This window comes from Xiphophorus hellerii, chromosome 6 (assembly GCF_003331165.1).
Source record: "Xiphophorus hellerii strain 12219 chromosome 6, Xiphophorus_hellerii-4.1, whole genome shotgun sequence".
NCBI lineage: Eukaryota > Metazoa > Chordata > Actinopteri > Cyprinodontiformes > Poeciliidae > Xiphophorus > Xiphophorus hellerii.
In genome coordinates, this window is record NC_045677.1 from 26875775 (window position 1) to 26900279 (window position 24505).

A 24505-nucleotide genomic window follows, 5' to 3' on the forward strand; every position below is an offset into this window, starting at 1 on the left:
AAAACTGACATTTGGATTTTGCCGTGACGACGATAAATCAAAATTCTTACGACAAGTAATTGATCACTATTAATGATAAATGGTGCAATAAATGGCCATTCCTACACCCTATAATGCATAACCAAATGTCTCAGGGTTTTGATGTTTATCTGGAAGCTGAATCAGCGCCCTGCTGTCGCACCGAACACTACAATTAAAAACGCCACTTCAGCCAAAGTTTTGAAATTAGGGAACAATTCTCCAAGTGAAGAAATCTGAAGACGTTGAGCTACAATTTGGAGTACCTCCAAATTATTTATCTTCACACAGAGATAAAGATTTATTTTTTTAAACCAAATAAATTGAAAGCAAATTCTCATTTTCAACAACAACCTGATCAGGAGACAAAAAAATATACAGCAGAAAAAACAATGGTTGTTTTCAATGGTTGAAACATGGATTCGGTTTAAAATCAGTTTGCCTCCTAAGCCCCAGAGTGTCCAGATATACCAAGTCCCAGCAGTATGACCTCAAGCTTTTATTGTTTAGATAACTGAGGAAATTATGCCCTCACTGTGGGATGTAGACATACCTGTTGACATCTTTGGGAACTTAACAGACTTGTATAAGCAGAAAATACACATTCTTGTTACTGACGGGAACAAAAACATCTCACTGATGCTTTACAGACGCAGCTGGGAGGCAGACGTTTGTTACAAATGAGGATGGAGAAACTTCTGGAAGTGGAAACAGGATTACTTATGACGCTGCTTATTCTGCATCCTATAAATTCTTGTGACAACCCTGATTCTTTCTCAATCATTTTTAAATGGAAACCACGAGAAGGCCTTCGTAAGGTGACAGATGTGCAAGCTACTATAAAAAAGATGACAAACTTAGACCTTCAAAGCTGTTAACATAAAAGAGAGGAAGGCTTCCTTCAGGACATGGTGGGGGAGGAAAGGAAACTGGGATGAAGGGATGAATGTGGGCAGAAGAGAGGAAGGAGCTCTGGGAGACGGAGACAGCTAATCAGTCGCTTCCCTCTTGTCTTGGAAAGGAGCTAGAGGGTGTTAGTTACAGAAAAATATGAAAATTTCCCTAGTATTTGATGAAGCCATGGTATGAATCTGACTTATAAAAGTCTCATGTGACTCATCTGTGAAGATTTAATTGAGAATTCCCATCTGGTTGCAAATATTAAAGGCAAATTCTGGACACTCAACACCCTGTTATGAGATGTTGAACACGTTTTTACCAAGTCCAGACGTCTAGTTTAGATTTGCACACACTAACAGCAGCAGTATGGATGCTTACGGTGCGGTCTGCTCTCATTTACCCTCTGCAAGTGCAACTCCGGTGACGTAAGAGGATAAACTGCAGGGCCGGGACACTGTCTGCTCCAGTGAAACACACGGATTTACATGGAAAGCAGGAAACTTTTCTGCACCCAAAGCACAATCAAAATGTCACTCATCTTCTTCCTCCAGTAGAAAACACAAAACACGCTTCAGTCAGTGAGTTACTGAGGCCGTTTCCCCACATGCAGGGCATGCAAGTGACTCCACATGTTAGTTTTAGCTACATTCATTTGCTTTACAAATATGTTCCTACAATAACCGCATATTGTAGGAGCATGCTGCCTGTTTCTTTTCAAACCAAAACATTATATTGGGTTGAAACGGCAAAAAATAGTGCCTGTTTGGAATGTGATACAATCTTCATTTATAAAGCATTTTCTCCCAAAAATACAGTGGACCAAATCAAAACATGCAGAATGAGAATAACTCTTTGACTGTTCATAAGGAGCCAGCTGTACCAGGGCCACAAACGGTCCTAATCTCTGGCAGGAGTCAAAGTGGTTTTCTTTTTAATCTGTCTAGTCTGGATTTTGAAGATACGGGTATTTATGGAGTCTCTTTCTCCATGCCAGCTTTCCCAAAGCCTCGCTGGACGCTGAGCTTTGACTGCGTGTCAAACGGTGAAAAACAAGCCGAAAACACAAACAAGGCAGAGTCCACAGCAGATGATTCTGATATAAAAATATAACTGACCGTGCTTTAGCTCAGAGGTGATCAAAGATCTTGGAAATTAATCTGTACGAGGGTCTGGATGTTAAAACTGAAGTCCTGGCATGATCTTAGCGAGCGCCTCCAGGGTTTTCTGGTTGTTTCACAGCAGAAAAAAGCTTCTGCGGTTGGTTTGTGATTGGAAACAAGCAGAGCGTGTTGATATTGAAGCTATGGGCACTTTAAATGTAAATCAAGAGTTGGAAGTTGGGGGCATTTCTGTTCTGACAGCAGCTATAGTGATATTTACCCAAACTGTGCACCAAACGTAACGGCAACTAGTCTTTTATTCAGCTTCAACTGTAAATGATCACTTATTGCAGCCAATAAAAAAGAGAGAACGAAATGCACCAAGAAAACAAAGGTACACGCACTAACCTACTGTAAATAAGTAGCTACAAGGTAAAAAGTCACAACCTGTTAATCATCATTAGCTTGTAAATCCCAGCTGATACCTGGATGTCTGCATCATGTATAAAATGAAACTAGCTTTCCTGTGAAAGAATAACTCCGCCCCCAAACAATAGCTGTGTCCGAATTTAGGGTTTGCATCCTTCGAAGGACCCGGTCAGTGAATAAACGAAGACCGGAAGAGAAAAGTTGTGAATTCGGACAGGTCTAGCCTCCACCCACTGTCCCCGTCCCACCTTAGCATAACTTATGTTGCCTAGCAACCGTGACAAAATGAAGCAGAGAGAAAAAAATCGACAGAGACAAAAAAAAAACAGAAGACTTGGTTAAAGAAAGCAGGATCGGCTGTGGTTGACCACACCAATAGGTGACCAAGGCAAAGGGACGAATCGCTGAGACATTAACCTCCAGTGAAACCTCTGAATCCCCCAGTGGATCCAGACTCGCGTTCTGTGACATGATTGATGCAGAAGGAGGAACGAGTCCAGCAAACCGGGTTCAAATCTGGCCCACAATTCAATACATGGATCAATATCGTCTAAATGGGGCGCTTGTTTCAAACAAACGGGCTCCTCTTTGAAAGGCCAGGCGTGTCGGGTTGGGTGTCCTAATTCATGTGTGCGACAGGGCAAACTTCGGCACAGACACACAATCTTGTCTGATCATGTCAAAGAAGGGAGCAGTCCCACGTCTCTCTCACAGCGAGCTCCTCATCCAGAAAGAGCCCCTTTCTTACCTCAACTGCCACCAGTAAAACAAGCTGCATTCAGGTCTTATAAGAACAAACAACTGTTCATTTCATGTGAACCACAGACTATTTTCTGCAAAACAAAGCTCGATAGAAGACATTTTACAAGAAATTACGCTGCACAAACTTTATGCATTTGCAGAGAAAAAACAGTTGGAATATTTGCAAAAGCAACACATAAAAAATCCCCCTTGAATCTGAAGGAATACATGAGCAGGGGTTTGCATTTTTCTTTTATCAAGCAACTCTTTCTGCAACATTCTTGGAACTGAGCAACAGAAGACACTCCTGCACATCATTACAGACAAAACACCGTATTTCCTAACAAACTCCCCACAGCGTCATCACGGCTGCAGCCTCAAACTCTGCAGCCACAACAGAGCCACTGATTACATTTTCATTTCAGCAGCTAAAGAGCAGCCATTTGCAGGATATTTTGTATTAGTGCATCAACAAGAGTCAAAACAATGCAGTTGACTTTTCCTAAATGAAAACAGCTACTTTTCAGGATTTATATTAATCTGGAGAGATTTCTTTAAATTATATCTGGAGGTTCTCCTGCTAGAAAAGATGACAGTATTTCTCAAAGATTTAATTGCTGCTGTAATAAAAGATTTCAAAGGTTTTACTCATCTTTACCAGAAAAGCAACAAGTATAAAGAAAAATTTACATTCACTGCTTCAATATCCCAACTGAATCAATATAAGAAGAACTGCTGGACAAATATACAAAATGCATTATTTAAGAATCTAAATTTCAACATTTATAAAATGTACAAATTATGGGGAAAAACCCCCCCAAAAAACAGATGCATAACTACTTTTCTGAGCCATAAATAGATAAAGGGGAACAGACTTACTATCGGTGCAGCTCTGAAAGCTGAACTATTCTGTTTTATGTAGTTTGCATTTTTAGCTTCTATCCCAAACATGGCAGATAAGCAGAAATGATGAATCAACAAAAAAATGCACAAAGCACTCAGACGAGTAGTTCTTACTAGGATGCAACTATCTTAGTTATCAATTATTTGAACAATTAATTGCATAAAATATTGTCATATTCTGGGCGTGCCGTGGTGGCGTAGGGGTTAGCGCGACCCACATTTGGAGGCCTCAAGTCCTCGACGCGGCTGTCGCGGGTTCGACTCCCGGACCCGGCGACATTTACCGCATGTCTTCCCCCCTCTCCCTCCCCCTTTCCTGTCAGCCTACTTCATGAAAAGGGACACTAGAGCCCACAAAAAAAGACCCCTGGAGGGGTTACAAAAAAAAAAAAAAAAAATATTGTCATATTCTGCAAATTTTTCATTTAATCACTTAAACCTTTTTTAATATTAAAATTATTTTTCAATAACAAACGTTTTATTGCCAAAAATGAATCAACAGCACTCTCTTAGTAAAGGTTTTGTAGATTAATTGTTACATTTAGAAAAAGATATTTAGTAGATATTTTTTTACAGCATATAAAGCTAAAACTGTCATTTGGGTAAAACATATTTACATACAAAGGATTTTTTTAAATCTTAAATGTAAATGGAAATATTTTTGTACATTTTTAGTTGTATAAATGGACCTTTTTGAGTCCATATACGCCAGTTAAAGCTTATTTGACTACTAAATTACTTGATGATTTTTTCAAGAATTGATTAATAGCAATTAATTGTTTCAGTTCTGATTCTTACATCACCCAGAATAGTTGTTCGCATCCATGTTGTGGTTTGGCTGAAAGCTGCAACACAATTTTAGCCATTTTGAAAGACCTGAGAAACGTTGCACGTTATCGGGTCGCACCGGTTCTCCCATGTGGGTGACAAATTTGATCTGTGGATCATCAGCTGGTCAGCTGGTCCAAAAGCAGCTTTTCCTGTTGAGCAGCAAAAACTCACACAGCGTCTTTGTCTCAGTGGGCTGTAAAGTCTGGATCTTCTGAAACCAGTTCTATCACTGTATAGTTCAAATAAATACATGGGGAGTGAGAAAACATTTTATATGTTATCACATTAAAGAACTGGACCATAAAAGACCCGCCACTAAGACACCACAGCAGACAGCAGGGAGAGGCGTTGCACATTTGAAGAGTGGCTTTAATGCCTCTTCTCTGCCCAGAGGCCAATAATCATCTGTCAGAGGCAGAGCTCTCATTTGGCCCGTCCTATATTTAGCAGACAAAGCCTCATCAGACTAAGTACTGAATTCAATTTCTAGGGACATCATTAATCTACACTCATAAATAATTTGAGCTGCGGTGATGTTTGGCTCTTCATGTGGTTTTTCAACTTCATACTCATTTCCACTCAACACCACAGCTGAAAAATTGAAGATATTGAATTCATTTTAGCTTTTCTGTGAAGAACGCCATTGTAGGGATTAAATGATTAATTGAATTCATCGTGATGAATTTAAATAATTGTTCATTTAGTAATCAATTAATCATTAACTAGAGTTTGTTGATTCTTGCATTGTGTGTGAATTGTGAGACAGTTATTTTTTGTTTTTGGGCATGTGCACCGACTGATGGCACCCTTTGAATTTCGTTGTCCTTGTGACAATGACAATAAAGATTTATCTTATCTTATCTATACAGACTCTAAAAATAAGAACCTTTGGTGAAAAAACAACATAATCAGATCAGTAATTAACCCAAAATGGTACAAAACATAAATACATTTAAGATGAAAACACCTTTTTCTGTAAATAGGTTTTACTCAAAACTCCTTAAGTGGCTTAAGGAGTTTAGCTTCACCCGGTTCAAATTCACTAAATAACGCTATATGCCAAGGCATTTTAGGCCATAAAATCATTTCTTATTTAAAAAAGGAATTGAAATATATGTGTTTTGCATCTTTTAATGAATTTCTAATATTGTATAAAAAAGGTTTAAGTGGTTAAATGAAAATCTGTATAAAGTGACAATTTTTTAAATCCAATTATAATTGATTATTCTGGAACAACAGATTATTATTATTATTATTCTTTTTTTTTTTTTTAAAAAAAAGGTGCTTCTGTTTCCAGACTCTGGTAGGAAAACGATCATTGGGATTCCAGTAAAACAAAAAGCAAAGCAATAAATTATCTCAACAAACCGACCATTGAAAACGTGTTGGGAATATCCAGTGGTTTGGTTCAACGTCCAGCCTGATTCTGGTTTGGACAGAGACGTACAGTATATCTGAACTACGCTGCTGTTAATTCAGCGTCCTGGCATTCCTCTGAGACAATCCCCTCCTTGTGTCCAACACACAGCAAGTCCCTGACGTTTCAATCAATTCCAGTCCAGTTGATGGAAATGGGTGAGTCAGCACTGCCAGCAAGGCCAGTCTGACCCGTGAAAAACAAATGTGTCTTTACTTTACATCCATCCGATGGCTTGATCTTTGAAAAAAGTTTCTGCATCTTTTATATGCTTTATAAACTCTTACTACAAGGTTTGTAAAACTTTTCCCACAGAAAAAGCGGGAAAAGCATTTTCAAGGCAAGTTTTCAAACTTTTCAAGTACCACACTTTGGAGATAACAATACACATGAACTAAATGCATAGTGTTAGTTAACTATTATATATCAGTATTTACTGTTATTAATCATTTATTTGTGGTTGTATTCTACAGCAGGGACAATGCAAATTCAAATTTAGAACATTAAATGTTTTGAATTTCTTTCTCTCTCACACACACACGCCTGCACACGCCTACCTACACACACACACACACACACACACACACACATTCAATTGACTGGTCTGAGAACAAAACACAAATTTAATAAAAAGTTCTCCAATTTCAATTACGTGTAAAATTTAAGCCAACTTTTCTGTCAATTACAGAGATCTATAAGTCCCTGAGAGATTAGGAATAACAAATATTCGCTATACTGAAACAATCTAAACAAATTATGTTAAGGTAAATTACCTTCTTGCTCAAATTAAATGCTTAAACACAACGTGCAAAGAAAGTCATACAAAAAATCTCTAAAGAATGTTCTTAAGTTTTGTAGTTTTTGGCAAGTAGAAATAATTCTGAGTAAACTGAAACAAGAAAAGTTTGGTCTGATTTAACTTCAGACAGTGACAGTAAAAAACCATCTTTTATTAGGTTTATGAAAATATCTGGTTTAAACTGTAAATAATGTTTTAGAAATTTAGGCTTTTAATCAAACGTTAGCTTGCACTTTATTACAAAACTGCACTGTTTGAATAGCAAGCACTTCCCACACCTTGAAAACACGCTGCTGCTGCTAGAAAGTCAACACAGGTGATGATAAAGGAAATGTTTCTATATCCGTATAACAGCATAAATACAACAAATCTCTAGAGGACTAAAAACCCAAATATTGTGACCAATCCTGTGATTATGGTTGTGAAAGTCAATACTTAAAAATACATTCTTCAAAGATGCTCATTGTGTCAAAATCAATAGCCCATTCATATTTGCCCAAATTGTGACACTTGTTGCAGCTGCAGCTCTGCAATAACAGAGAAACTCAACGCCTCCTCTCTCTGCAGGAGGTTTTAAACTACCATGGCGAGGACATCCAGGGAAAACATGCCATCCTCTTTAGCCAAAAAGACAAACACAAAAGTCATATTATGACACTTAAAACAAAAACCACTGGTAGAAATTGTTTTATTTGTGTCAAAATATAAAAAAATAAAATCCAAGAAACTGGATTTAAAGATTCTAATGTAAAGCTGTAATTGCATGTAACAAATCTAAAAGATTTACATAATTTGAATTTAAAATATTAAGATACATTACAATTTGAACAATAAATTATCCCTCGATCTGTACCTGCTGTGTATGATGGACCAGGTGAGGAGGAAAGACCTAAAAACATTAATAAAGCATTGTGGGACATCATATTAATGTCTGAAGGCCATTTTATTGAAATAAACGACTGCTGTTCCTACACACTCAATTCAATGATTTTCAGCCATCATGTTCAGATCTAGCAGGAAAAGATCAAATGTTTGATTCACCAAATCTAATTGACTAATCCAATTATATCTGTGCTTCTTCAAATAAATGTCAAACTTGGAGATTTATCTGCTGTTCTATAATTTAATCTTTTACAAAGATCACCCATATTTCCCTCCGTTACCATCCAACCAAACAGAGCCTGATTTTTCTCATGTTTTCTCCTTTACGTTATGAAAAATCTGCTTTCTGGATCGCACCGCAAACTCCAGCTCAATGGCTTTTGGCACAATTCAGAAAAAATGTTGGAACTTTCTGAAATAAAAATGTGAAATTTGATCAATTACAAAGAAAATGATTAAGTTAGTTGTGACGTTACAACCACAACATCCATATATTTTACTGTCGCCATTTTGATTTCCATCCTCTTTTGCTTTTAAACTTTTATTCTGTGGCAGTTTTCAGAGGTTTAGAGAAAGTCGTTAGAGAACATTAGTGAATAAAAAAAAAAACCCGAATACGAAGAAACCCAACAAACATGTCAGGGATGAAGATGTGGAGAAGTTTACAAAAGGATTGGGTTATTAATGGAATTTTTTTATTGCTGAGAGAAATTTCCAAACTGTTTAAATAAAAATATTTCTTAGTGGTAATATGCTAGAAGCCAGGGATTTATTTACTTTCATTTAGTTTGAGATAATGGGTACAAATATTTGTGAACTTCCTAACTTTTTATTTTTTTTACGTGCAAATAGTAGCATTGAGGAAAGTGTATTTGTGGCCTCTGGGCTGATTTCATGCGGCCCCCCAACTGCAACTGACGTGCCAGCAACAGTGATTAATGCAAACTTTTGATTTTTGAACGAGCAAAATTTTTTACAGACAAATTCAAATCTTACGACTGAAGACGTTAAGTGAAACTGAACGGATTCGACATTGCTGCACCAAAATCAGCTTTTAAGTAATTTATTGAATTTGGGTAAATACAGCAAAGGTTCTTAAAGAAGCACCACCCAAACTACTGTTGTTATTGCTGATAGTCTATGTATTTTTTTTAATTTATTGTGTTTTTAGTTGAACACAAAAAAATTTGCAAACTGGATGTCTTTCTTTTAATAATGCAAGTGTCCTTTTTAAGTTTTGGATGTACCATATTTTCCAGACTATAAGTTGCATAAGTCAAAAAAAGCATCATGAAGAGGAGAAAAACATATACAAGTCACACCTGACTATAAATGGCAAGATTAACCAAATTATGAAAGAAAATCTGCAATTTGTAGTCTGGAAAATACAGTACAATGATTTACACAAACCATTTTTACCACAAAATATGACTAATTTCTTAATTAAAATAGTGCAATCTTAGCTTGTTGTTGGGTCTACCAACTAAACCAAACAAACATATTTTTGTGATTATTTTGTGCTTTTAACTGAATAGTTTACACACCACTGCATAAAGCATGACAGATGTGCTTGTGGCAATAAAAACAAATCTCTATATTCTCCTAATGTGACCTACTCTGATCATTTAAACTAAAAACAATTAAACCCTTTCCATAAATTCAATATTAACATGACCAGAAGACATTTGGGAGCCAAAAGGAGACATTGTTCCTTTCTGTGCTTGGAGAAAATGTTTAGGCTGTCAGGAACCTCCATGTTTATTATGGGAGTAAGATGATGACTACCCTCCTGGTTGTAGCTGGAAGGCTCAGTATAACCCATCAGTCTGGAGTATTTAAGTTGCCGAGACTCAAGCCACAAAAACTCTTTGGTAAATTCAATGTGGGGGAAACAGAGGCTTTCACAGAAGCACAATGATGAATACTGTGTAGTGTTCCCAACACAAGCAGTGATATTGTTCCATCATGACCCCCAAAAAATGCTAATATAACTTTAATGACATCATACCAAGTAGTTTAAATTTATTAAGTGATACTCTAATAAAATGATCCATATATAGATTAATCACTGGATTCTCCTGAAAACACAGCAGGTCTCTCAGCCGCACGCCTTCATTTTTCCACAAACGTCTTTCTGTGAGGAATAACAAAAAATCTCCTTTATAAATAAAACCACAGATGACACAACTGAAAGTCCTGGTTGACTAAAGGGAAAAAAGAAAGAAAGAAAGCAGAAAGTCAGACGATGACACACTTTTATGAGCTTCCTGATTCTTCTTCTTCCCTCCACGAGTTTACATTCAAGCACTTCCCCTGTTTACACAAAAAACTCTACAGCTGAACCAAACAGGAGGGGAAAAAGTGACCTGGCCTCAAAACAATGGCCCTGTAAGACACAAACTCACAAAAAGTTCAAGTGCAGCTGATTATTATCCCAACCAGGGGCATCCAAAGTGTGGCCCGTGGGCCTTTTCTGGCCCCTGGACTGATATTTTGCGGCCCACGGCTGCAATATAGGATTGGTACAAATTTGCCAGCCCTTTGCACAGGTGCTTGATGCAGATGGAAACTTTTTATTTAAATTCTAACAAATTTAAATTGTACAACAGAAAATGTTGGCTATAACACAAAGTATTCAATAACCAGATCTGTCCCAGCAGGACTTTTATGAACCAATTTCTGCTTTTAATTTATTCATTCAACTTGGCTCTATATTTTTTAATAACAGTGACTTAAATCTTGCTTTTATTACTAAGAACTAATAAAAAAAGTAAGTTCTATTATTCGCAGACAAACCTGCAAATACCTTTTTACATTTTGGATCTACAATAATTTACAAATCCCTTTCCAACAAAAACACTGAATACTTGTTTAAAGTATAGCACCTTAGATTATTGTTGAGTAGGTAAAGAAAAAAATATATTACTATATTTTTCTGTTTTCCCCCCTTTTTTGGCTTCAAAGTCCTTTAGACGTGACGAAGTTTTGTCACCTCTGATCTAAACCTCCCTGCCTTCATCCAGACATGGCCTCCCTCATCATTTGGGCGTGTTGGACCGATTAAAAAAAGATCACATAATTTATTTTACAGCACTCTGTTAACTTTAAGTCTCCCGTCATTACGCCTTATGACCTGGACTGTCATTAAACCGGGCAACCCTTCTCCCACCTCCTCCTGCATGGTGAGGAAATCTGTTTGCAACATGAGAAGCTTTACAAGTTTTATCTCCGGCAACGCTTTCAAGGACGAGTTCATCTGCAAAGAGCATCTGTGTGGACAGTTTAGGATTACACCAGTTTTCTCAAACAGCCTATGCTCTGCTTATGTAACGGCTTTATTCTGTATAGCTCTTCATACTTTGATGAAATGAGGCCAGGGTGAATCTTCTCAGAACTTTTTACCCCTTTAACATGACCTCTAACCTATAAAAGTCAATTAAAAAAGGAATCTAAATGATTAAAAGAAAATATCGGTTTATTACAGGAATATTTTTGCTTGGAAAAACAGACAGAACTAGTTTAAAAGTTGTTGTGAAATAGTAGCAACAAAATGCAGAAAAACAAACGCCACCTAAAACATAATCATCCAAAGCAGGTTTCCCAACAAAGGAAGAGGGGGTAAGACAACGGTGGGCTGTCTCTGTCTTCCCAATAATCCACAATCACATAATTGTTGCTTAGTTATAAAGTTTACAAATGTTTGATACACAGGACAAAGTAATTAGTTTGTACTTTTCGTTTACAAAAGTCCTAACTGGGCTTAGCCTGTCTGAGTCTGAATGATTTATATTTTTTTTAAAAGGCAATTTTGTTCAGACTCATTTAATTAACTGTGTCTGTTGTGTGGGGGTTTTATTTCCATTTCATTTATTGTTTCTGACATTGTTCTTCAGTCACATAAAAGTCAAATTAAAGACTTTTTTAACTCTTTTTGGGGACCATTACAAATTAAACTTAAGCTCTGTATCACAACAGAAATTTACAGAAAAAATTGCATATTTTGCGACGCACTCTACGTCCCCATAGTGCCAAGCTTTTTCACACTGAATGCATCTAGCCTCTGGGTTGGAAACAGAGTTGAGTCAATAGGGAAGACAAACATCGTCCAGCCAACTGGCAGTAAATTTGCTCTTATGTTAAAACGCAAAAAACTTTGCTAGCTGGGAAGAGGATATTAGCAGCTAATTTCTGGCAGCTTGAACTGCCTCAAATCACAGAACACAATAAAGACGTCCGTCTTAGACAGAAAAGATCTGTGAGGGGAATAAACTACTGAGAACATATGAGGTTACATAGTTCTCCTAAAACAAAATTTAAGACCTGTGATTGATGTATTTAAGACCAGCCCACTTTTTACTTAAATGACTACAAGACTTCTAAAGGTCACATTTTTAAATACACAAATTTAAGACATGCGAACATTACGTTTGAAATGCATTTTTTCTTAATAGAGACCATTTTATTTTTTGTTGTTTTGTTAATTTATTTTAGATATTTGAAATGTCTTCCGGTACCAGTGTCAATTCTTCTTTAGAAATTCAAGTTAATTGATCTTTGAGATGGTGTACTTGCATTATTATGCCTTTATTAGTTGAAAATGGTCTTATAACAACAACATTTTAATTTATAGCCAGGTTTCTGGGACTACAAGACATGACTAAAGAAAATAATCAGAAAAACTGTCAAGAAAACTCAACTTTGTCCGGTGTTAATCAGAAGTAGCTTAAAAGACACAATGATGTAGCATGACTGAATATGGCGGCTAATTCTGGTTATTTGAGGATTAAAGGTTACTTAAGCAACTTTTTTGACATAATGGATTTCTATTTGTCTTTCACATTAGATTGTACAGCTTATATACGACATTAAAGGCAGAACAAGCTGTGAAATAATTCTTCTGGGCCTCATTTTTCCAGTTGTGTAGATGTTTTAGATCTTCCTCACTCTTTAGTCAAGAGCGTTAAATGCTAAATGTTTTCCAGAGCAACCAATTAAACGTGTTCCTTTCAAGCTCTGACATGGTTTGTCATGTGGCTAAAAATCAAACAACTCCAATGCAGAAACCAAATGGTTCATATTATACAACTGCTGTTCTCATTCTTTAGAGAAAAAAAAAATCACTCCAAATGTTTACAGACCAGAAACCTAAGTGCCTAATGGTTCTAATAAATCTTACGGGGCCCATTTGCTTCGTGGATACAGTGTGGAAATCTCTGTCCGGTGGGGAAACGGATTACATTTGCAGCACATTGATGCTCTCAAGGTTGTCTCACCAAAACGCTGTTTACATTTCTCCAGAGGAGAAATTATGTTTAGACAAAAAAAAGAGCACATTTGTGGTTTCAAAGGGTTGAAACAAAAATAGAAACTATGCATATTTTGCACCTCTGCAAAACTACCAACCTCTAATTATGATGTTAGAGTGAAACCATGTTTAAAAACCTGAAAACACTTTGATTTAGCCAAGTTTAGCCCTGAGATAAACTAAACAACAGGCTTGTAATGAACTATGAGGCTGACTGCTGAATCACAGCAGGTTGCAAGATGAGTTTAACTGGTCTAAGCTGTTAGAAACTCCAAAGCTTTCTGCTGCATTCTTGTTTAGGCTCCATCAAGTTTGAATCAGCTTACACTTGTCATTAAATGCTTTAATTAGACTAACATATTTGTTTTACACCATAGTTTTTAGAACAATCTTCAGATTTCAGAACAAAACATAAATCTATTTGGGTTTTATTGCAAAAATAATTTAACATAATGCTGAAGTTGGCATCTGATTTGGCAGAGCAGCACAGGGCTATTTCATCTAGACAATTTTAAGATTAATTTAAAAATCCATGTTTGGACAAGATTATCCTACATTAAATACAAACATTTTAAATTTGGAGTTGTTCCTGTGCTTTGTTTGGCATTTAAACTAGAAGTAAACGAATTACAGGTTGTGACTAAACTCCCCGACCTTAGAGGTCTAGAGGGCAGAAAAGCTGTCAAGTTGCTCTTTTAAGAGTGAACTTTCTGTTAAAGCAAAAACAAAAGATGGGACAAAAAGCTTTGCAAGATAAGCCATTTATTTGAATAGAAATAACTAGACTACAGAATAACTATAGAAATTATAGAAAAACTACGGCGGTCATGATGTGTCGAGTGAAGCCTGTGACTAAAGAAAAACTCCTACAGCAGTTTGGGTGGTGCTGCTGGATGTTTTGTTTTGTTTGTTTAGGAGTAGTCAGTTATCAAATTAAATATTTGATTAGTTATTTTCATTTTCAGTGGCTGCACTTGACCCACTTTACTGGGAAAGCTTTGTTTGGTTTTCATAATTTATTTGAGGTGAACCTCCTCTCTTGATTTTTTTAAGTTTCTTGCAATAAACCCTTTTCAATTCATATTCTACCAGCCGGACCCTTTTCTCATGTTACCTTCCTTTAAACAGACAATATTTATAATATCTCCAAACAAAGCTTAAGTGTTTTCTCACACCTGATAGTCTAGGTTCGATTAGGGACCAAAATGACAACATTTGTTATATTCTTTGCTGCTGTGGTTCTTTTTCACACTGAACTGTGTCAAAAAACTAAACTCTTTGGAAAATCTGTTACCCTCCTCGCCAGTGGGGGGCGCTGCATCACGAACTACTGACGGAAACGACACAAAAACCTCTTAAGACATTGAGCTCATTTCCTCCTACATGAAATGTAAATAAAAATAGAGTAAATTGAGATTTAAGCGGTTGTAGGATTTTTTTGTATTTGTGGTATAGTATACCACAAGCCATTTCTTCTGCTAGCGCTGGACTCTCATGTTTGTTTTGGTAGGGCTTACCCAGAATGCCTTGCACGATGGTTCACTTCCTGTTTTTGTAGCGATTTCCGTTCCGCTTGGCGTTCATAAAAGATTTTGAACCTCACCAGAGTTCACTTCAACCGAACTGAACCGAGGTCAGTTCGGCAGACTGAGTTCGCTTTTTTGGTCCGCATCAGAGTTTCATTACACTTTCACATCTCCCTAAACGAACTAAACTTTGTAGGCAAACGGACTGGAGTTTGAGAAACGCAGACCAAACAAGATTGGTGTGAATGCAGCCTAAGAAAAAGGCTTAAATTTATGACAAAAACAGGAAAGCGCTTTGTGACATTAGCTCGTTTCCTTCAGCACGTCTCCGGTTTCCTTTATCTCGCCACAATCTGAAAATAAACTGATAACATTTTAAGCAGAGAGAACTGATCCGACACAGGTTGTGTGCTTGGTGGTTGAATGAGTTCATATGAGAAAACCACTTCACTCCTTAAATCTTAATGAGCTCCTTCAAGACGAGAGCATTCTTCCCTCCACGTCACATCTCTGCAACCTTCATCTTCACCAGGCCAAACAGCTCAGATTCACCAGAAACTCCTTCAAAATCTCCTCACAAAACAAAGAAGCTATGATTAATATAATCCATGTTTTTAAATCATGATGATAAGGCTGACAATTGATATAAATTCCTCGCAGTGAAGCAACATAACTGATGTGCGTGAAGGGGGGAAAGGGATCTCATCCAAAATGCCGAGCACAGCAAAGAAGCACGATGGGAATGGGAACGATGGTTATGTGAGCGTCATCAGCCGGAGCGGAGGGTGCAGAATTTCTCATGCCCCGAGGAAAAAGCCGCAGGCTGTAATCATCTGTCCTGTTGTTCAGAGGGTTTTACGTCATCTTCTTCAACTGCCGATCCAGTTTGGTTTTTTTTAAAAGAAATATGACTTATCTAATTTTTTTTTTACGTCCGAGTTCAGGAACAGAAGCCTCAGATGGTCACATCCTGCACCAGCTTCTTTTTGGGTAAATATTTCCACTGTGGTTTGGTCAAGGTCAAAGTCAGTGGCCCGCGAATCATCAGCGAAGCTTTTAATCCCGCGCTGTGCTCGTTTTTAGAAACAGAACCCCCTGACTGGTACAGCCTGGTGACACGAGGATCAAACAGGTGAACTGTGAAGTTATCAAGCTTTTCAGGTTGATTGGCCTCCCAGCACATCTTCTTCTGGTGCAACCATGCCTTAAAAGCTCGTCTGTGCCCAAGTTCAGAAAATCAAGAGAGAGAAGGAAACAGATCCAAACTGGACCTAGATCCTTGGTTGTTTTCACATAAACGTGGGAAACTGAACGGCTTGATGACCGGAGAAGGTTCCAGGTGAGAATCAGGAAATAAACACGTTTGTTGTGAAATATAAAATAACTGCTTACTGCTCCGTTTCAGAGATAGGAGGAAAACAAGTGAAATATATTGGATGTCCACACAGCATGACTCCATTTACACCAATCATGCCTTGTTAGCAAAAAATATAGCAGGGGTTGGGCATGGACCAGTATGAGAGTCCCACAGGTCCCACAGGTCTGTGGGACGCAAAGATGTGCGTCAGTATTAAACTGACAAAGATTATACTGACGAAATGTAAGACTTTTAAAGACCAATAAGACTGAAATTTAAGACCTTTATCTCCACAGAAATGTTCAAACTAAAGAAATAAAAATACAGAAATATTAAGTTCTCCTGGCAAGATAAAATTTTAAGACCTGTAATTATTGTCACCTTCCTAGAATAGTACGCCAAGTCATCTTTTGCCTAAAGTGACTTTTTTTTTGCAAAATACCTTTTAGGAAAAAATTACGTAGGCCATTGTTTTAGCAACGTGATTATATTAAATGAGAACTTACTTTATAAAAATGAATTTAACACTTTAAGGCCTTAATTTTAGCTAAATGAATATGGCTTTTCAATATTTATTCCTACCAATAGTAGGAATAAATGTTCTTGCAATACGTATATCCCAAATCTGTTGTCATTCCAATCCATTCATCTGCCACATTTCCGGTTTAACCGCCTGAAATGACTCGGTTCCGAGCTCCAATTCAAAGAAAGACATGAGGACATAATGAAAGGAAAAAGGAAGGAAGTAGAAAAACAATAAAAAGCAGAGGGAATAAGGAGAGAAGGATTTACATAATGCAAAATAGAATAATCATAATCTGGAAATAAAAATGTTCATTCATTCTGTTACATTTCTTTTTTATATTATTAATGCCAGGAGCTCTTTAAATTAAATTTGATGTTTTTCCAGATATTTCCAGCCTGTGTAGAAACATCTTAATGAGAAAATGTCAAAAAGGGTCAATTTCTGGCTGCAGAGGTTGCTAGTCCATGATGAAGGGATTAGAGGAATATTAATTTACATTACAGGTGTCAAAGTGTGGCTTGGGGGCCATTTGTGGCCCTTGAAATGATTTCCTTTGGTCACTAACCACAAGAATGGTAAACATTTGGCCAACAGAATAGAAATGGTCTGTTTTTCTTATAAAAATACAGCAGTCTGAAGAAGTTTTATGTTTTGGATTTTTAATGTTATACAGATTTCATTAAATAAAAGCCATTAGTTTAAAATTTGCCAGTTTTGGTGCCCAGGGCAAAAGGTTTGGACACTTCTGATTTGCATCAATAGAATCGCACAGAAACTCAGGTAGACAATGAATGTTGTTGTTGGGACTCTGAGGTTGAAGCAAGCTGTGCACAAGCAGACGCATTATTATGCTGAGTGCATGTGCTGCTGCACGCCTGCATTAACGTTCAGGGTCGGATCCACAAGCTGGAGCCTTTTGCTTTGAAGATGTGGTAAACATGTGTATCTGTTAGCATTGAATGGCATCTATCAGACACACTGAGCAGCGGTTAGCATCTCCAGAGCCCGTCTGCCATCAAAGCCAAAGAAGCATTAATTAAAAACAGTCATTTGTACAATGAATTGAGTCATATCTTAAACACTGCAGGGAAATACCATCAGAATACGATTAAAAACAGACTCGTAGGTTTGACTTCATCTGCATCAGCAGCAAAGCATTCAGATATGGATTCGGCAAAAACAAGCGACTCTATAGGCCTGTGTGTGAGATTTAAACGCACACACTAAACGCTATTCTTTGTTTATAAAGATATGCAATCACATCAGTCTCACTGCGCGCTAACGTTAGCACAGTCAAACGGTGAGGTTTTTATGTTTGACGCGTACTTTGGGTCAGTATTCTCTGAAAAGACAGCCTTCGTAAATCAAAAATATAAATTCAGGTACAGATGAACCCGCTCTGCAAGATCTCCTTCCAAGTTGGCCATTCTGAATGAAAGGTGGAGCAAAGGATCCACACAGAGTTCATTGCTTCAACTTTAGCTTAACTATAGAAAACGATTTAAAAATAAATAAATAAACAAACAACGCTCAGCCTGGTAGGGAGGCAATTACAGCCTGGCAGCCTGCCATGCTCATAACACACTGAGAGAAACCCTGGAAACCGAAAAGGCCTGGGAATACACGTGTTTTCCCATTTTCTTTTTCCTTGCATATCCAAGTCTTTTTTAGGTAACTGCATGGAACGCAGTTCCCTAAATGCAGTTGTTTGTGGTGCTATGATTGCACCACAAACAAAAACACTGCTCTTAAAAAAAATGTTCCCATTTGAAATTGGCTTCTTCAGGAAGCCACTTACTTAAAAAAGTGTGATTTATATCACTAAACTTCACATAGTAATTACTTTTAAATTATAGTTTTGAATGTAATGATGAATTATTGATGCTTGTGGAACAAACAGTGGAGAAATTAGTAAAAATATTATAAATAATAAATGTAGTCAGACAACAAGCAATTAAAATTCTTATAAAAAGTCTTTACACTATATGATAAACAATATGATAGATAACCAACCCTGTCATTGCTACACCCACAAGCCTGTTCTGCATCACTATTAACGTCACAAAACCAAACACCCCAGACCAACGCCCTCATCCCCTCCACAAACACACACACAAACAGAAACAAGTTGGAAATAAGTACTGGGAATTAATATTGGTCCAGTTGTACTCGTCAGACCAATACCAATGTTGTGCATCCCATCGCCTTTGAACCCTGATCTAATCATCCCACCATCATTTCCATTTCCCTGCTTCTGAAGTCTCTCCAGAAGAAGACTCCATTTATTTAGTTAGTTTTTTGGTTTCCTGCAGAAAGCATTCCTCTCTAATGACAGGGGAAGTTTCAAGGGGGGTCCATGCAAACACTGCGGCAGGAGAAAACACCCAACCTAAATCTGGTCCTCCTATTAAGACAGAGGGTGGGGAAACAGAGCTGAGATCTTCAACACCACATCTGTGACCAGCAGACTTCCTGAGACACGCTCAGGGTTGGTTAGATTAAACAGTCTGGGAGGAACCGGAGCACTAAACATGCCTAGGAGGAGTTTAAATAACAAGGGTGTTGTGTTTTGAAGCAGTGTGTTTTAATGTGGGTGACGTTTCTACTAACAGTTACACTTATTTCATGCTTTTTAATTTGACCAAAAGCCTTGGATGCCTTGCTGTCAAACATCAGCATCCAACAGAACCAGCAGCAGCAGCATAACTCTCCTTCTCTGAAACCACAGACCGTTCACAGCACACTGAGAAAGATGCAACATGTTTTTGCTGAAAATAGTTTGGCTGTACTTCTTGTTTATGGCTCTTGTTGTGGTTTATTGTCGTCCTTTCGTCCTGCAATAAGTCCAAACAACTGATGCAGTTGCAGCTCTTTATTTTAGCTCTGACTGAACCTCCAAGGTTTTCTTATCTGGTCAGCCTGCAGACCAGAGCTTCTTGGGTTTCAGGAGCCAAAAAAACTAAAAGAAAGAGAGACAACTTAAGTGGCGCTCAGTAACCGGTTTGGCTGATTAATGAGAAGATTTCCAATGCAAGCTTGTAAAAAAAAAAAAAAAAAAAATTATGGTCCTCAACTGGAAAGTTAGCTTCTTTCCGATAAAAGGCTCAGTTTTCGCAGATTGTTTTGGGGAACATGACTCCTAATTGTGGATGTAAGTCCTATTGGTTGATATTTTTTTGTGCAGTATATCCGACATATTCAACAGGAAATGCAGCTTGAGACTCTGCAACACATATGCGTAATCCTGCTTCGGCCGGTATTGGCTCACATTTGAAAAACAGCAGATCCATGTGCAGCATTCAGCTTCCTTGGCGCTAAGCAAGCTGATAAAGAAAACTGGTTCTGTTCTGGGACTGTTCTAGAACCTCTGCAGATGATGGTGAAAAGAAAGTAAGGAAGAAAAAATGTGAACACCTTTTTAATGAAGAACCTTGAAGGATATGAGTTACAACAACATTTAATTTCCCTTTTGGATTAATAAAGTATTTTTGAATTGAATTGAGTCAACATGCTCAAACTGAAACCAGAGTGTCAAACAAAGTCTGTAGAAAATAATTTACAGTAAACTCAAACAATCCCTGCGATACGAGCATTTCTAATCAGTTGATCTCGATAAATCAGGAACATAATGATGTCTCGTGGTTTTACAACAGAAGTACAAACAGATTTAGGAACAGCAAAGTGTGGCTCCAGAGAGCAGTTTTGTGCATTTGACTCAGATTTTTTATAGGTATCAACTTCCAGGCCTCAAGAACTGCCGTCCTGAAACACACCTAAATCAAGAGTCAATTACCTAAATCATAAACTAGGAAAAGGATTTTATTCAAAGTTGATTTCAGCTTTTATTCAGATGCAGAACCTCAGACCACCCCGTCTGATTTAGTTGCTCATTCTCCCGTTTACTCCAATATCAGCTAATATACTGAAATTATTCCATCACTGTATCATACTTGCAAACAAAAAGCTTTAATTTGTCATATTACATGACTTAAAGAACAGAAGCTAAAGCATTACAATCAAAGAGCAGCTGTCTTCTCAGCAGAGAGGTTCTCATACCTGCGTCTGTCTGCTGCTGGTGAATTATTCAGAGGAGAGGAGGGTGCAGGAAAGCTTCTGGGTCACCATTATTACAGCAGAACAGGCAGGAAGTTAGTAAAGAGAGCAGCAAAGCGTCAATGAGGAACGTCAGTTCGGAGCAAGTTAACCTCAATTTTCTACCAGCTGATGCCGATTTATTTCTCCAAAACACAAATAGAAAAATGAGCTAAATGTTCCCAACAAAAAAATAAAGGAATTACAAAATTATACACATTTATGCTTTAATGCACTAGTCCCCAAGCTGAATCTAATTATTATTACACTCAAAAATGTTGAAAAAAAACAGGGAGAGGTTTTCTATTTTGATGCATTTAATAAATAGGAAAAAGGATTTTCTCTGTAATTTGGCCACCTGAGTATCAGATGGAAAAATCAACCAGTTAAATTGTGCATCTCCTAAAACTTAACAAACCAAAGCATCCACTTGCTCAGTTAGACAACAACTGAATTCAATCATAGGTATTTTCTTAATTTTGAGTGATCAGACAGTCTATACTTTGATGTAAAACTGACCGGAAAACGTGGCAACTCCAGAAAGACTTGGTGCAACAAAACGGTGCTGCCAACTGTTAAATCGTGCAAAATTTAAAGCCACAAATATGATGGATGTCAAATAGCCTTGCAATTTTCTCCCCCATCTTATCTGATCCAGGTGGGGGGGGGGGGGGGGGGGGGGGGGGGGGGGGGGGGGGGGGGGGGGGGGAATCGTTGCAGGCTTCTGCACCGAGTTAGTTCAGAGGTTATCTGCAGCTGCCTCGGTAACCTCTGCAGGTTGTCTTCCACTTTTATCTCCAGGATTTATGCCTCGGCTCCATGCCTGCACTGGGAGCTTTCCATCAGCCTCCTGCAGGATCTGGAACGAGCCAAGGACTCAGAAGTCTCATATAAACTTATTTAAATGTCTCTTTTGTGCATTTATGTCAACAAACCTCTATGGTTAGCAGCTCTAACTCACAAAGTTAATCACACTGTCTGGCTGGATTGTTTTTATTGGGATCCTGCAGAGAAAGATGATGCACTTCTCAGCTGGCCCCTAAACGCCTCACAGCAGACCTACTTTTGCTAACTTGCTATCTTGCTGCTAAAAAAAGAAAAACTCACTCCGAGCCGAGCTGGAAACTCTGGAAAAGTTCGCAAATTTGTGAAAGCCTCCGCTATGATCCTGGAAAATGTAGTCTGCCTTGCAGCGAGAATCCCTAAGGAAGTTTTTCTGTTGGTTTACAAACACTGGAACCACAATGGCGGTGCGCCTTTTCTTTGAAAGCAGCAACACACGGCGCAGTTTGTGCGCCTTCTTATCTCCGCAACCTGTGCACCAAAACAAGCAAGACAGAAGGAGAAACTAAACGCCGAGCCCCCTTTCCTTCCTCCCCCTTGCGACTGCTTTGCGTCTGCGAAAAGTTTGCGCCATTTTTGAGCGAGCTTGCGGCGCTTCCAGGACAACATGAGGGGGGAAAAGTAGCCTCCACTCACCTTGGCGATAGCCTTCTTGTACCGCATGACAGCCTGCTGGATGAGTGCGTGGACTTTAATGTTCCCGTCCCCGCACGGAACCACCACCCGGGTCCTGCCGAAGCACACCGTCACTTTCATGGCTCAGGCTCCGAGGACTTCCCCAGGTTCGGAGCAAAGCCGAGACGAGGAGGACAAATCCGAGTGGGAAGCACACGGGAGCATGGAGGGGGTTTTGTTGTTGTTGCCCGAGGTTATCCCGGTATTCCTGTCAGGGAAAATGAGGACTAAATGTCGTCCCGCTTCTCCCCGCCGGACGACATTGTTGTCTGTGTTTTCAGACCACCTGTTTAGCTTCTATCTATCCCTCCCTCTCTCTCTCTCTTCTTCCTTCCTTCCTTCCCTCTCTGGATCCCAATCCCTCTCTCCGGGCTGAGCTAATGCTCGCTGCTGCGTTCAATGGCCAACAGGAGTATCGGAATCAAGACAAGCAAAAGTTTTGTTTAAAGCACGCAATTTAAAATGTATAAAATAATGCATTAAATCTTAAGATTTCAACTTTACAAAAGGCATTCCTCCTGATATTTTACAATTATTTATCGCCCTGTGATGGAACAAGAGATTTAAAATAAAACAAGTCTTAAATCCCTGTATTTTGTTATAAAGTTGTTACATTATTTGATTGGAATCAGTGTCTAATATATTTTTTAACTTTTAAACATTCAATTTGTAAATCAAACTGTTTTCACAGCACCTTTCATGCAACGTTTAATAAAAATACTTTTCAGAATAAAAATAAAAAATAAATAAACTGTGGGTGGAAAAACTAACCCTTTAGAAGTGAACAATGAAAAAAGGAAACTCAGATAATATATAAAAAAATGAAACACCATATTTGTGAATAAATCAGCTAATTAATAGTAATTTATAAAGATTTATTTAACTAGTACAGATGTAAAATGCATACAAGTAATTTTCTATTAATGAAAAAAATGATGCACACAAGCAAAAAAGATAAAAAGCATGACATTTGGTTTTAATAAAAAGCAATAACAAAATATTCCATAAAAAATATTCAGATAAAACCTTAATTTCCAGGTAAAGTTGGATATTTGATATGTTTGATATTTAAGTAGAAAATTCAAATATATATTACAAAAGAGGAAGGTATCAATCTGTACGCTCTGACTGTGAAATGTTTTTCAGAGAGACAGCCTAGAGGAAGAAACTGTCTGTGTAGTTCTTGTGCCATTGTTGGTACAGCTTTTATTTTAACTAAAATAAATGCGTGATGCTATATTTATTGATTTATAAAAGCACTTTTATTAAAGAAAAAAAAGTAAAAGTCTTCAATAGAACGGAACAAATTAATGTTTTCTAAACCTTTCCCCTAAAGTTCCAAAACCTGCTGACAATTAAATAGATTCTGAGATTAACTAAACCTAAAAGAGCTGAATGCAATAAATTTGCAGTTTTTCTGTCAAGAAACTGAATAGGCACTGCAGATCAAGCTGTGAAGCTGTAAATTACGAGCTGCTCGTGAACGTCTCAGACAGGCGACGTCTGGCCCCGCTCCGTGGTCAGGATGGGTAATGTTTGAAGGGCCAGACTCAGCAGTGAGCTGGCTGGGTAGATCCACTGTAACTGTAAGTTACAGCGATGATTTAGGAAATCCGTGAAGAGCTTTTGAGATAAAGAATATGATTTGTTTTATTTAGAGCTTAGGGTTACTAATAGGAAATAACTTAAGACTTTAAACAAAGACAATCTAGACTAAAAACCAAACGCTTGTTTTAAACAAAATATGCTATGCAAAAGTTTTAAAGTGCTACATACTTCATTAATAATTGTTTGCCAAACAATTCTGCTGTTCTTAAGGTTTTCAAAGTCTTTTTAATGTTATTTTTACTGTTTTTACAAGGAATAAGAGAGTATGAATACATGGACAGAGGGATAAGGTCTTTTGTGTTGTCATTTTTCTAAATGTAACTGAATAAATAAAATAAACTAAATAAGCTCTTTGCTAAAGTTTAGCTTATGCGGACACTATTTTGGTTCATCTCTGGAGTTTAAAACTCTTTTTTATGTCTGAATCTCAGCTCACTTTATCAGTGAAGTGAGCTGAGAATAATGCATTCTGACAATCTTTTGAGCAATAATGCTCACCTTTTTTAAAAAAAGGGAAACAAAGTTATTTTAAGAGGGTGTGGAGGGAAAAAGC

General features: G+C 37.7%; 1 protein-coding gene across 4 annotated transcripts in view; it reads right to left on the bottom strand.

Annotated features, from left to right (window-relative positions):
• pard3ab (par-3 family cell polarity regulator alpha, b) overlaps nt 1–22737 on the bottom strand; it is a 257273-nt gene extending 234536 nt beyond the window's left edge. For all 4 annotated transcript variants that reach the window (XM_032565195.1, XM_032565196.1, XM_032565194.1 and 1 more), the window contains exon 1: nt 22306–22737. In XM_032565195.1, the coding sequence (XP_032421086.1) occupies nt 22306–22425 (120 nt within the window). In that variant the 5' untranslated portion in view covers nt 22426–22737. The remainder of the gene's footprint in view (nt 1–22305) is intronic.
• Between the last annotated feature and the right edge of the window lie 1768 nt (nt 22738–24505).